General features: G+C 35.1%; 1 protein-coding gene across 1 annotated transcript in view; it reads left to right on the top strand.

Moving 5' to 3' along the window:
* AGMO (alkylglycerol monooxygenase) overlaps nucleotides 1-13,862 on the top strand; it is a 197,904-nt gene extending 184,042 nt beyond the window's left edge. The window contains exon 13 of the mRNA XM_084510966.1: nucleotides 13,404-13,862. Within this exon, the coding sequence (XP_084367092.1) occupies nucleotides 13,404-13,484 (81 nt within the window). The 3' untranslated portion in view covers nucleotides 13,485-13,862. The remainder of the gene's footprint in view (nucleotides 1-13,403) is intronic.
* Nucleotides 13,863-14,339: the final 477 nt, after the last annotated feature.

Below are 14,339 nucleotides of genomic sequence, written 5' to 3'. Positions count from 1 at the left end.
ATTTGATGTAAATTAATTAACTGTGCTTTAATTGGGAGATTTATCCAGTTAAGAAACATGTAATACTTCAAAAGGTGGTACTTGGAGAAATGTTGAAGGGAGTCATTATAATGGCTACAAAACATATCTGCAACCTGTTCAGAAGAAAAGAATAGACATTTGACCTACTATATCTATGAAAAAGTCATTATTGACCATCAATATGTATGCACAAAAAAAAAAAAAAGGATAATTACTAAACAGTTACTATATGTACATAACTATTTAATGTGATTTCAATTGAATGTATGAGGTAGGTGATGTTATATACAATCCTGGGCAAAAACATTTCAAAATGTAACTGCATATGTATTTTCTTTTTGACTTCAGAGAGTTACACTCAAGATAAATATCACCCAACAGTTCAAGATAAAATCTATATTATGGCATATTCAGCCTACAGTCTGAGGAAACTAATCTTTCTAGAAAATACATAGGATACATGTATTTTCTATGTAGCTTTGAATTTCCCTTTGTATATATATTTATATATATATATGTATATAATAAATATATATATATAATACCCACTTCTAAGTAATGTCTTTTCAATAAAATACATCATCGCTTTCTTTTTTTTTTTCCCTTAAATAGTCTCTGCTTTAATAATTAAGGTCTTTATCCTGATCACTAAATTTGTGCTCAAGAGGGGGAGATGTAGTGCATGCTCTCACCTATTTCACAGTTTGAAATCCTCCCCACCCCTCCCCTCCAAACAAAAACAAAAACAACAAAAAAAGAAGCTTTTTGAACATTTTTATTGTTTAGGTAATCAGTACCTGTGCTGCCAGGGCTTATTGAAAGCAGCTGGATGCCTGCCTCTGTCCTCCCTCTTTCTTGAAACTGCTGCCAGAACAGGTAGTCAGAAACGGAAAGTAGAGAAATATTTGAGCATCTGTGCACTCTCTCTCTCAGGAAAACAGCTGTGGCTTCCATAGGAAGCACTCATTTTTTCCCATCAGCCAAGACTTTGGATACCCCTGCGTCCAGTTTTGGCACAGTGAGCCAAGTAGGATGCAGTTTATGGCTCAAAACTATGAGAGAATCTGTTCATCCCTGGCAGAACATTGAGAGAAATTCCCCAGGCTGCAAGCCACATGTGGGCCTCTGACCTTTTATTAGCACACCATGGGAGAGGTTAACAATTGTTGAGACTTCAGTCCTCCCTTTGACATACAAATAAAACAATACAAAGTAGCCTTTCCAAGACAGAATCATATTTAGGGCACAACATCCTTAATATAGGATTCAACATTCGGGGGGGGGCGGGGGAGCAAACAAATCATTAGATTAAGAAAATGATATATTTCTATAGAACTGAAGTCTGGATTGATATTTTTTCAACATTGTGCAATTGTTCATGATACAGTGACTTGAGACTTTTTTAAAACAACGTAATCATGAGATGGAAACAATTTCTCACACCATTTTTAGCTCTTTATGTGGTCAGCACCATGAGTTATGGAACTAAGATTGCTCAATAGCTGGAGCCATATAAAAATACACTCAATTATCTGATTTTTAAAGATACCCATTGTGTTTACTCAAGCACATAATTGTTGAGAAAAAAATTACTATAGATTCAGAATTATTTATATAAAGCTTGTCACAGAAAAAAAATCATGAAGTGTCAAATCTATGTCTTTTTGATATGTCTTTATCCTCTCAGCATTACTCTAGTTCACTCATGAAACTGACTTAGTTTTTAGGAAGACAGAGACTGGAAACTACTTATTTGGAGGGAGATAGAAATATTGTCCCTGTTTTGCAGCTAAGAAGCTGTGAAGACTGAGTCTTGCTGTAAGATGTCTCATTGTGTCTGGATTACATTTTCAAAGAATGGAAACAGCATCCTAGGATTTCACTATAATACCTTGATTCTTTGAGAGTCTTAGAAGCAGATGATTTTCACTATGCAGTCCCATACTTTTAGTGCAGAGACTATGCTGTGTATAAAATAGGAATGAGCAAACTCATGCTTCTGCCACCAGTCTTTGCAGCTAATATTTGAAAAGCCAATGCAAGATGATTTCTAAATGCAATAATCCTGTGATCCTCTGATATGAAACAGGTTCAAACCTATCCAAAATCAGAAAGCAGATTTTTCTTTTCATCTCTTTATTAAGGCAACAATGACATCTGAAAATTAAATCAGTGAAGTCTTGCACAAGGTTGGTTATTGCCAAAAATGTTTACTAAGTAATGGTTGCTCTGTGCACTAAGCAGTCTCATCTTAACTGCTGTTGGCAAAGTAGATGGTCTTAGAAAATGTTCGTTTGAGATGAAGAGTTCCTTTATATTCATTGTGAATAAACAGAAATACTGGTGTGGCATGGAGTCTGCACTGAAAGAAGGATCAAGTACAGCTACACCATAGACATGCCTATCTTGTCATTTATATACTTTTTCACAGGTTCCTTACATAGCTGGTTCTAATGCTATTCCAGCTTTCCAGGCAGTAGGGCTTTATTTATTATGGAATGAAAACCTTAATTCAAAAAGATTTTTTTGTTTGTTTGTTTATATTACCTTGAGAAGTAGCTTATCTTTTCTTTCTGTATTAATCTTGTATATTTCAGAAGATTTTGCTTCTCCTGAGTATTATTTTATTTCAAAGATGCACAGTAGAATTTTTTCAGGCTTTCCTACAGGTCAGATGTTCTAAATGTTTTATCATTTTTGTCTTCTACTTCAGGACTACACCCAGTTTATCTAGGTTTTCCTTAAAGACTTCATCAGCTTTGAGTAGGCTGGAACAATTACTGTGTGTAACATGAAACACTCCTGTTAATATCTTCCACACTGATACTGGCATATTTTTGTATCAGCACTTTATGTTTGAGATGTTTTGTTTGTGAGCTGCTCCATATCTCAGTTGTTATTTTTTTTTCTGATGTGTTCTTGACTATCCATTATTTGTCATTCATATGTGTGCATATGGTTTCTTCTTCTTAATTATAGTACCTTTCATTTCTATTAAATTACACATTTGCTTCAGAAAGAAATAGAAAAAATAAAAAGGATATTTCCATAGCTTTTTTTTTTTTTATGTTAGAAATGTTATATAAGGGCATATTTTTTTACTTAAATTCTGATACCTCTTTCATTTTGTGATATAATAATTGATTCATTGATTCTTCCTTTCTTGGAGATCTTTTCTTCCAGTCAGTTCTGTACCTTCTACATAGAAGTTTCATTTCTTGTATTCCCCTAGTTTTCCTACTGGAAAGTCATACAGATTTTCCTGCACAATAATCATCTCATTATTATTATTAATAGGCTAATTAAATAACATAACTGCAGTGGCTTGACATAATGAGTAGGAAGATCCTCTCTGCATTACTGTAGTGAATGACTTAGGCAATTTGAATATAGCTGTGGTTAATGTCAAGAACAGCAACTTTTACATTATCAAAAAAGTTTGTGAGATTTGGGAATGGAAATTTTCCAGACAAAAAATAGAAGCAACAAGCCAGAACACAAAAAGAGTGTGTTGTGAGTATGGCAAGAAAGTGACACACACTCAGAAGGAGAACTGGTTTTCCTTGTACGGTGATGGACAGAAGGCTGGACTGACTTCAGCACATTTCTCTTTTCCTTGGAACTTAAAAACTGTCACATCTTACTGTTTTTGGCCTCAAAAGATGGTTGGCCAGCAGAATGGGTGTGTTCTGTCTATCTTTAACTTGGACATGTATCTTCTGTGGCAAGATTTTTCCTTTAGGGTATCAATTAGTATTAATATATTTCCTTTGCTCAGAAGACCTTTTTTTTTTTTTTTTTTTTTTTTTTAAATGAAGGCTGAGAACAGCCTTCTATGCTCTCCATTGTTTCAGTGAAGGGATTAATTTCTCCTTACAATGTATTGGCTTTCAGAACAGTCTTTGTCTCAAATGACTTTTTGCCTTGATCTCTCTCAGTCTTCCTTGAATACTTTTATTTTTTTCCAGTGTACTGGAAATCCCTTCTGCTTGTCACTCAATTTTTTTTATCCCTCTCTGCACATTTTTACTCCTTTCTTTCATATTTACCATTAGTCACAGTAGCCAGCTTTTCCCATCACTTCTTTTCAACATCTGCAGCAAAGTTTTCCCGTCAGTGATCTAATGTCTGTGGGCTGAGATTTCTTTCTTTTGTTTTTTTTTTTTTTTTTTTTCCTTCTTCTTTTTTTTTTTTTTTTTTTGTTCCTTTTTTAAACAGCAGATATTCCTACTTCAGAGCTTATACCTAGTCATCTTTCTCTCAAGAACATATTTAGTATACTAATAGTCAGAGATCTCCCACTCTCCCACTTTGTAGCCACCTTTGTCAAAGCTCTAAGGTTTGATAGAGTGCTCTTGGGCTTGTTCACCACCACACCAAGACACTTACGCATGATATCTACACTCTGAAATGGCACCATCTGTATAGAAACATATAGTATTTTATTGCCTGCTAATGATGGAGAGATTAGACACAATCTTCCTGCAAGATCAAGATAGTGTTGTATTAAACTGACATAAAAATGAAGGGCTTGCACGGATTTAGTTATCTTTGTAAGTACTTATTAGGTGAATATTGCACAGCTAGGTGATCCAAATTTTGAAATGTTATGATTCCAAATTTTTTCTTCTATGTTCAAACTACAATCATTTTTTGTTGTAGCTGTAATTTTTCCGTATTTTCAAGTGAGGCTTAAAGGACAGGTCCATCCTGCATAGGGTCTTTCAAACTAATTTGCCTCATGTTTTAAGTAAAAAAAAAAAGAAACAAAAACAAACAAACAAAAAAACACTTTTGACTGAGGGATTAAGCAGTATGGTAACTAGCTTTTCTTAAACTTATGACTGTATAAAAACAATACCCTTACTCTTATCATGTACAGCAATATACATGTCCAGTCTTTCTTATATAGAGTATTGAATTTAAAAGCATTCAGTTCTTTAAGCCTAAAGAGAACAATTTAAAATTGATTAAATATAAGATAGTAAACTTCTGATTAAAGGAGAATGAGATTCATATTTCTTCAGTGAGGGAGGAAGAACTGCTCCTTACATATAATTAAGATAACCTTTTATAAAAGGAAATAGTTGTTTGCAGATATCTCTTTTACACTCCAACTTGTGTTTGAGCTCTAAATGATGCTGTGGGGTGTATTTAATTATGCCACAGCAGCTGACAGGCATAAAAGTAAATGAGATATTTCATCTCAATGGGTGTACTTCCTGTTTAAATCTTTTTAAAAAATAAACTCAACAACTTTTGCCAAACTGAGACGGGACTATCTCAAATAATTTGCTTCTGCAATGAACAGCTATTAATAAATCTTTCAATCTCATTTGGCCTATTGGCCTTCAAAACATTAAACCAGTATCTTTACAGATCGAGTTATTTCTAATATTTGTCTTAATTTTATGAAAGCTTAATTTGTTCATTTAAAATACAGTAATTAACAAAATTATTTCTATACCCGTTGTTTCTGATTTTTTTTTCTGGAAAAAAATGCTGAAAAAATCAGACTCAGAAAAAGGTGAAAGTCTGAATTGAGTTCTAAAACTGTTGATCTGTGAACTCTTTTTTTTTGGTACTGTATTGTTGAAAATATAAAAAGCATTATTTCACTAATTTTCCTTCTAGAGGTGATCCCTTCATCCTAGTCTAGTGTGATAAATCTAGGTAGTATTAGAACAGCAGAGACTGAGCAATTCTGCTGATGCTCATCACTCTTGTTCATCAGGATCAAGATATGGAGCTGGATGCTGACATGGCAGCAGCCAAGAGGGGTTCAGAGTATGTACTGGAGTTCCCTCAGTGATGGCACAGCGTCTGGACTCTAGCAAAAGTTTAGTTACTGGTAGAAGTTTCTAGCGTGAGCAGGGCTGTTAGTTGTCATGTTTTTGAAACTGAAGCTCACAGATTTGTATATCAGCACACAATTTTTAATTTAAAAACCTTGAAAACAAGAAATCTAACCACTACAAGTAGAATCAGAAAGCAAAAGCATAGAATTACAAAATGCAGTTTTCAGACGTTTTTAGGTGATATGTTTTTCATGTGATTTTGGTAGTTTTGGTTTTAGGAATATTATGAAGCCACTAGGTGTTCTGACATGTATCTGGACATAAAGATAGGACTAATAAGTAGATAGAGATGAGAATTAATTTAGGATGAAGACTAGCAAACAGTGAAAGTAAGTTGTGGTTTGCCAGAATTAATCATTTGAAAAGTTAAATATGAAATAACAACATGATTGTACAATTGAATGGTTAGTGGCAATGTTGGGAACCCAGGGAATAACACTGTGAACTAGGATTATCCTTTTTTTTTTTTTTTTTTTTTTTTTCCCCTAGTAAAGCAATATAAAAGAATGCAAAACAGAAATTATAAAAGAATGCTATTCTTTTATAATAAGATGCTATTGCGTCTTTTATGAGATTTTTAAGCTCAAAGGATGATCAAAAATGTATAATTACTATGGAAATTTTCTTAGAATTCATTTTAAAAAGCAGTGAAACACACTTGGTGCAGAAGTTGTTTTAAAATGTTTGTTGAACATCTAGAAAGATTTATTTTGCTTAACAGATTTCCTTAGAGAACAACTCAAAAAGTCTAAATGTTTTAGAATGATGTAGGAATTTATGGGTGGAATTAGGTAACTTATTGTGAGAAGTATTCTCAGATATTTCAGTAAAACATTTTGGCAATTTTTGTACTGAAGAGCATGCAGAGAGTTTATGTATATGTTAATGAATACAATGTTGATACCATCTCTGGCTTGCATTAGCTCAATGTAAGGTGAGGGTTTAATGATTATTAACATACTTTGAAGTTCCTATTCACGACTGACAGCAGAACTTCCTGGTTTTGGGGTTTTGTTTTGGTTTTGTCTCTTCAGGAATGAGATAAAGCCTTCTTAATCCTAGTGCATAGACTGTGGATTATTCTTTGACCCAAGGAAGGACTAGAATAGATAGCAATTCAGTGGGATACACATACAAATGTTTTGAGAGGCAGTGTGATGGTGGGATTCAAGATATCGTGCTGGATGCACATAAACTGCCTCAGGTCTAAATAGAATGCAGTAGCTCTGTGTGAAAATCCCCATGTGTTTAGCTGACGGATACAATTTACCAGCTCAGGTGCAGTGCCAGGTGCTGTGCCAGGAGAGTCTGTCAACCTGGTGCTGTGCTGAGAGACACTTAGCAGTTAGAATGTCCTTGCTAACTCAAGCATCTCTGCAGTGTATTTCATTTCATAGTGAGGATGTGCTCAGCTGTGAAAGCAACTGAAGAATATCCTTTCTTCGTATCTTTGTCTTTCCTGAGTATGTAACATAATCCTTTTCAGGTATGGGAGTTTTACGGCCTATGTTTTCAGGCATTATTATTTCAGGCTTTAGGGTCTCAAACCATATTTTAATAAAAGAAGAATGATTAAAACATTCAACGGAATAGACATGAGATGTATATATATGTATATATTGCTTCTCTACTATTTTCTCATCATCTGCTAATAATGAAGTATAAAACTAAAAAGGTAAATCATACTAGCAAGAAACCTGTCCATGAGTCCACTGCCAATATGCTTTTGTGGGGGTTGGAGATGCTTGGCTTAATCATGTGTGTGCTTGGAATTCTTTTGATACACACCCTGTTCTATGTCTGGGACATGTTGAATCTGAGACGTGTGCTGCACCAACAGTCTAAATGTGTATGATGAACCCTTGTGGAGAATTTCCTGACATCCTGCTACTTTTGCAGGAATCTTGAATGAATGCCATGAAGGCTGTGAAGCTACTGTAGATACCTTCTATCTATATTTCCCTCAAAAAAAAAAAAAAAAAAAAAAATTTGCTCCCAAACCCCAACATCTAGAAATAGTGAACCTCTTCCCCCACTTCTGAGACACATATTTTCCATCTCCTTTGTGTATTTCAGCACGGAAACAGTCTCAGATAGTCTAAAAATAATTCTTAATTTTCATTAAAATTATTTCTAGTGCCTTTGAAGAAGCACTAGAAATAATTTGTAGATAAATAGAACCTTAGTCTTGTATAATTTTCAGTATCAGTTAAACAGTTAGCAATATCAGCTTGAGCGGGCTTATCATTTATCACATTTGCCAGTACCATGTACGTTTTTTGATGCTGTCAGTCAACCTAATGATGTGGATGTGATGATTTTCCTGACCTCTTTCCAGAGCTAGGAATAGTTTACCAAACACAGAGGTGTTCAGATAATTCAATTCCATTAACATTTCTGTTCATATGGCATGTACCCCCAATACAGTCAACTTGTTGAGCAGGTGCAGACAGGTGCAAACTGTCTCTGCAGTGAAATTTGAAGTGAACATGTCTGTGCAGAATCAGAGAAGTGCCAGAGACAAATTGAATGATTTAGGTTGGAAGGGGTCTCTGAGGTCTTGTGGTTAAAGCCTCTTGCCCTCCCAAATGCAAGGCTATCTTTGGACACTTGTCCGTATTTCTTGACTAATATCTAAAGTCTTCTATCTAGATGAAATCTGCAAGATAAAAATAAACAAACAAACAAAAAACACTGTCAAGGCAACTCATCTGCAAAAGCCATTACAAAAGAGAAAATGGCAGAAAATAGCATTAGTGATCATCAGCAAAACTAGTCACATGGAAGTGGGTGCCTGAATTTAGATAATTATTTTAAAGTAGTTAAAAGGTAGGTATCTTTATTCTTGTGAATAGTATTATTTCTATTTATGTCTGGAAACAGAACAACTGTATGAAGGGAGGTGATGTAAATATTTTAAAGAGGACTGCCCTCTTCCAGCAGCCTAAAGGACAGTCATTAATCTGTAGTTACTTGAAGAGGTAAAGGCAATAAGTGCTTGCATTAAGGTGGCAAAAAGTTTGCATTATGAGCTTAACTTTCCTGGATATACGCTTGTGAGAAATTCTGCATTCAAGCTTAACTGTTAGTTAAAACTAACTTTTAATTAGTTAATAGTGTTGCTGTTATGGAATAATATTTGTGGGGGAACTTCCCTTATTGTGAAAATAAAAGAATGTATACTATTTAATTCTATCTTTTTAGTTTCAAAACTGACTAAACTGGGAAACTGATATATAAATACTTTTTTCAAGAGGCAAATACTAGTGGATTTGGACAGTATGGGAAAGAGAATTTCTGTGACAATAATTTAGATAACTCTAAAGGGAAAACAAAGACCGCAGTTAGGATGCTGGAATGTTGAACTGGGAAATTCAAACTACCTGCATATAGGGTTCAGGATCTATGGTTTGTCAAGTGCATTAAAAAAAAAAAAGTCCCAGATAGTTAAGGTTGTCTGGTGGAATGCTCTTCTGCTGCTTCCTGCTGCCCACACTCCCGTCTGCTCAAAATTCTGGCATGTGTTAGCTTGACTTTCCATTACTGACGTCATGTGATTGCAACATTTATTCAAGTGGTTCAAACCTCGCAACTCTAAATTATGTAGCAGCAATCAGAAGAAACAGAAATCCAACCTCCACAGCACGTTTTTGCTTGGTAGCTCCGTACAGCTGGCTCTGCTCACTATAGGTCAGCATTATAGCAGTAGAGCTGGCCAGAACTGCTGTCATGTGAGGAAGGATGGGGCCCCTTAATTTTTTTCCCTGATGTTCCACTCCTCCACCCCCCTCTACCTTACAGAATTATATTTTCATGAATACATTACTTTCCATAGAGTACTGGCAGTCCTGACATTGATAGGCAGTGAATCAATACTTTTATAGAATCATGAAGCCAAACTATTTCTGCAGATCCAGTGTGCAGTATGTGGTTTTTCATTCTGGATATAAGAACTGCAGTTTGAAATATGCCCCTACAGGCACTGATTGCATATTTTAAGAAATTCACAATAAGGAATTTAATTAAAGAAGTTGCCTCACTCTATCTGTAAAACAAAAATTCACCCAAGATGTTTATTATTATTATTATTATTATTATTATTATTATTATTATTGGTTTCATTTTCAGTATTTAATAGCAATAACCATCTTTAGCTGAGGATATTTCCTGGGGCTTAATGGCCCATAGCTGTGCTTTTCCAGGTGATCATCATCTCCCAGCAGTCATTAATGCCCTACAAATGCCCTGTGCCTCAGTCATTAAACATGCTTAAACGTGCTTCTTCTGAAAAATGAAATACTTCTTCCAGGGATAGGAGTGATCTTTCTGAGGTGAGGAATGAAAGGACTCAGTAGTGGTTCAGAGAAGTACTAATTATGACAATTAGATAAGATCTGTTTCTAGAGATAGCACAACAAAGAATTTTTCTACAGTCAGAATATAGTATATGTAAGTCATTTTATCTAGGTGATAATTCACACAGATCCTAGTTACATAACAGACAAGTCAGAAATAGAGACAGTTATTTTTAATTGTTTTTCTCTACAGGGGCACCACAGTATAGAAATAAAGCATCTCACAAAACAAGGAGAGTATGTGCCTGAAGCACTACTTAAAAGTTTCTCCATTCAATACATGAAAAATTGAACCACACAGTGTTTTACTCAAGTTTTACAAGGTGCTTGCAGTAATATATGGAAAAATAAATGTTAAATCTTTCATACTGAAGGTCTGAAACTCTTATAAACAAGTCTTTTGGTGAGAGTTTTGTGAGTCTTTCTTAAAAATGAGACTGCAAATAAGCACTGACAGTGTCATCAGAAGTTTTAAAGACAGCATTTACTGCTTGGCCTACCCTTGGTCAAGTAGAATTAAAACCTTCAATTAGAATAGTTGAAAGGAATTTGTCTCGATCAAGATTGAATGGGAATTTATTTTGTGGAATTGTGTTTAGTTATGATTTTGTTTTACTTCCATCTCATGCTACTAAGTATGTACTGTACAGTTTACGTGAAGGCTGTACTTGTCCCATATAGGTTGTGAGGGGGATCAGATCTCATCCCATCACATGGCCATCAATGAATGCAGAATTAGTACCTTTTAGGTATTATGGTCATTTATTATTTATTTTGGACGTTCAGATCTCATGTACTTTGATGAATGTGGGTGAGCACAGTAGTAGATTTTTGGGCCATGCATTTTTGAATGTTGACTCTTAAATGATAATGTTAAAATTGGAGCTGTCCTAGTCAATACCTTTTGATTGCAGATAAACCTGAAAAAAAAAAATTGTTATAACTTGATCCCCAAATTCCTTTGATTTTAAATTTATTCTGTTCCTACAAATAAATGAACAAACAAAACCAACAAACAAAAAAAAAAAATCACCTGGAGAAAAATATCCTCCAGGACAAATGGAATCACAGAATCATAGAAAGGCTTGGGTTGGAAGGGACCTCAAAGATCACGTAGTTCCAATGCCCCTGCCACCCAGTAGATCAGGTTGCCCAGGGCCTCATCCAACCTGGTCTTGAACACCTTCAGGGATGGGGGCATCCATACCTTCTCTGAGCAACCTGCTCCAGTGCCTCTGAATGAAGAAGTTCCTCCTAACATTTAACCTAAATCTTCCCTCTTTTGGTTTAAAACAGTTCCCCCTTGTCCTGCCATTATCTGCTCATGAAAAATGTTGCTCTCCATCTTTTTTATAAGCCGCTTTTAAGTATTGAAAAACTGCAATGAGATCTCCCCAGAGCCTTCTCCAGGCTGAATGTCTGCAGCTCTCTCAGTCATTCTTCATAGACGAGGCGCTCTGATCATTTTCATGGCCTTTCTCTGGACCCACTCTAATGGATCTACATCCTTCTTGTGCTGGCAGCCCCAGACCTAGATGCAGTACTCCAAGTGGGGCCTCACAAAGGCATAGTGGAGGGGACCAATGTTTTGCTTAATTTACATTTACTTCAGTAAAACAAGGTTATCATACTTTTTTAATTTTCTGAGTGAGAACTTTATTCCAAATGTGAAATTAAGAAGTTTCATTGAAAAACATTAAAATGAAACATTTCACATATATACATGCACACAAATGGTTTTTATCCTGTTATTTCTTGATTTTTTGCTTTTGTTTTGCTTTTTTTTTTTAGACAAAACTTTTAACTGAATTAGATTCAGCTCTGCAAATATTTGTACTTATCCCAAAGTAATTTTGGGCAAACAAATTAACAATTATGATAAAAATAATAGATCTTCTATTAAAATTCATTGACTAACAAAAAGATGTATGGAGCCAAGGACAAGAAAAACAGTATTAAGTCTTTAAATTATTTCAAATCTACTTTATATCTTGACATAAATAGTAGGTTGGGTAATAAGTGCCTGTCTATAGTACTGCAGCCAGAACACTTCATTTGCCATATATTATTGTTGTGGTTTAACCTAGGAGCTAGGCACCATGCAACTGTTTGCTCACTCTCCCCACGTGGGGTGGGGGAGGGAATTGGAAAAGTAAAAGTGCAAGAACTTATGGGTTGGGATAAAGACAGTTTATTAGGTAAAACAAAAGCCATGCATGCAAGCAAAGAAAACCAAGGAATTCATTCACTGCTTCCCATTGACGGGCAGGTGTTCAGTCACTCCCAGGAAAGCAGGACTTGTCATGCATAATGGTTTCTTGGGAAGACAAATGCTATTGCTGAATGTTCCCCACTCCTTCCTCCTTCTTCACCACAGCTTTTATTGCTTAGCATGATGCTGTATGGTGTGGAATGTTGCTTTGATCAGCCTGGGTCATCTGTCCTGGTTGTGTCCTCTCCCAGCAACTTGTGCACTCCCAGCCTCCTCGCTAGCAAGGCAGCACAAGGAGAGTCCTTGTTTCTGTGTAAGCACTGCTCTGCAACAACTAAAAGCACTGGTGTATTACCACAACTGTTTTCATCAAAAATCCAAAACACAGCATTGTGTGAGCTGCTATGAAGAAAATTAACTCTATTCCAGCCAAAACCATAACAATATTTAAGACTACTTTGGATATTTGTATACTACTATGCAACTTGCAGTGTTAGCAGTCTTCAGGCATTACTTGAAAACAAACAAACAAACAAAACATTTTTGCATCTACCTCTTTCTACCACAGCTGGTGTTATTCCCTGTCTTATTATAAGTGACTCTGAGTACTCCAAATCCACACCCAATTACAGAATCACAGAATTTCAAGGTTGGAAGAGACCTCAAGATCATCGAGTCCAACCTCTGACCTAAATTACAAAATAGGAAAAGTTATGCAGACTTTGCAAGTTATCTTATTTTAGTACCATTAAGAAAGAACAAATTAAAACAAAAATGTACACAATAAAAGGTACTATAAGAAGAAAGCATATACTCCTGAAGTGAATTTATAAGTATGCCTAGAAAACTTGTGTAATTTTTCCTCTTGAGACTTCTGTGTTTTCATCCATTTGTGTTTACAGATAAATATTTTTAAAGTGTTATGCAATGTTTCTCATTTTAAATTCTGTATTGTAGGTCTTGTTTTCCCTCTGCATTGCATTCTGGGGAATCCAAGTTATGAAGCGGATCACTTCTTCCAAAGATAAACATGTCTGAAAGAACGGAACTAACATCACTTTAATTATGGATGCAGCACTTTGGAATAACCTTCTAAGTTCTTTGGAATTAATCACCTATGACTCTTACTGAATTGCAGTCATTTCACATATGATAAGAAAGGTTTGTGATTTTATATGAAGATTTGAAAGATTCATTGGGAAGTGCATTTATTTTGGGGTTTTAAAAATATTTAATTTACCCCCCAATTTAAATAAAATTTTCTTTCACAGCATATTTTTGCATTCAAGGGATCAAAAAGTCTTAGAAACCATATGAAACTAATGAAATTTTACAGTAATTTTATTAGTATTAAATCATATATGAAAAGTATTTTTCACAATAGGAATAATTAAAATCATGTTTTTAGCAACCTGATATAAAGCGACTGGCTGTCTCTCTGTTGAGCCTAAACATAAAAATATGTGAATGTCAGTTTTTCCATAATGATTGGAGTAGACTAGAATCTGTGTCATGCCCAATTTAGTGTTCATAACACATGGCTACATGAGGATAGTCAGGGCAAGAAAATGAATAAAAACAGCATGATAAAGTAACTCAGAGTAGTATGAATTGAAACATCTTCAGAAAAATTGGCTGATGTATGCATTGTATAATGCAGACTTTCAGTTTAGACTGAATTATTTAAGGACTACACCTGCAGTTGCCAGCTTTAGTCACTGATCAAGCCAGCACATGAGTATCCCATTGACAAATGTTACTCATGTGACAAAATATTTGCAAGGCTGGGCCCTTAATTCTGGTAATTTCCTGCAGAGTTGGTCTCAGGGGAGATGCACGTCTTTCAGGAGCTGCTGGAAAGATGGTTTCTACTAAGATAGGAAAATTAAATAC

Source organism: Aythya ferina (genome assembly GCF_964211825.1).
Source record: "Aythya ferina genome assembly, chromosome: 2".
NCBI classification, from domain to species: Eukaryota; Metazoa; Chordata; class Aves; order Anseriformes; family Anatidae; genus Aythya; species Aythya ferina.
The sequence above is the reverse complement of the archived record's forward strand: the minus strand, read 5'-3'. Positions and strand labels throughout refer to the sequence as shown.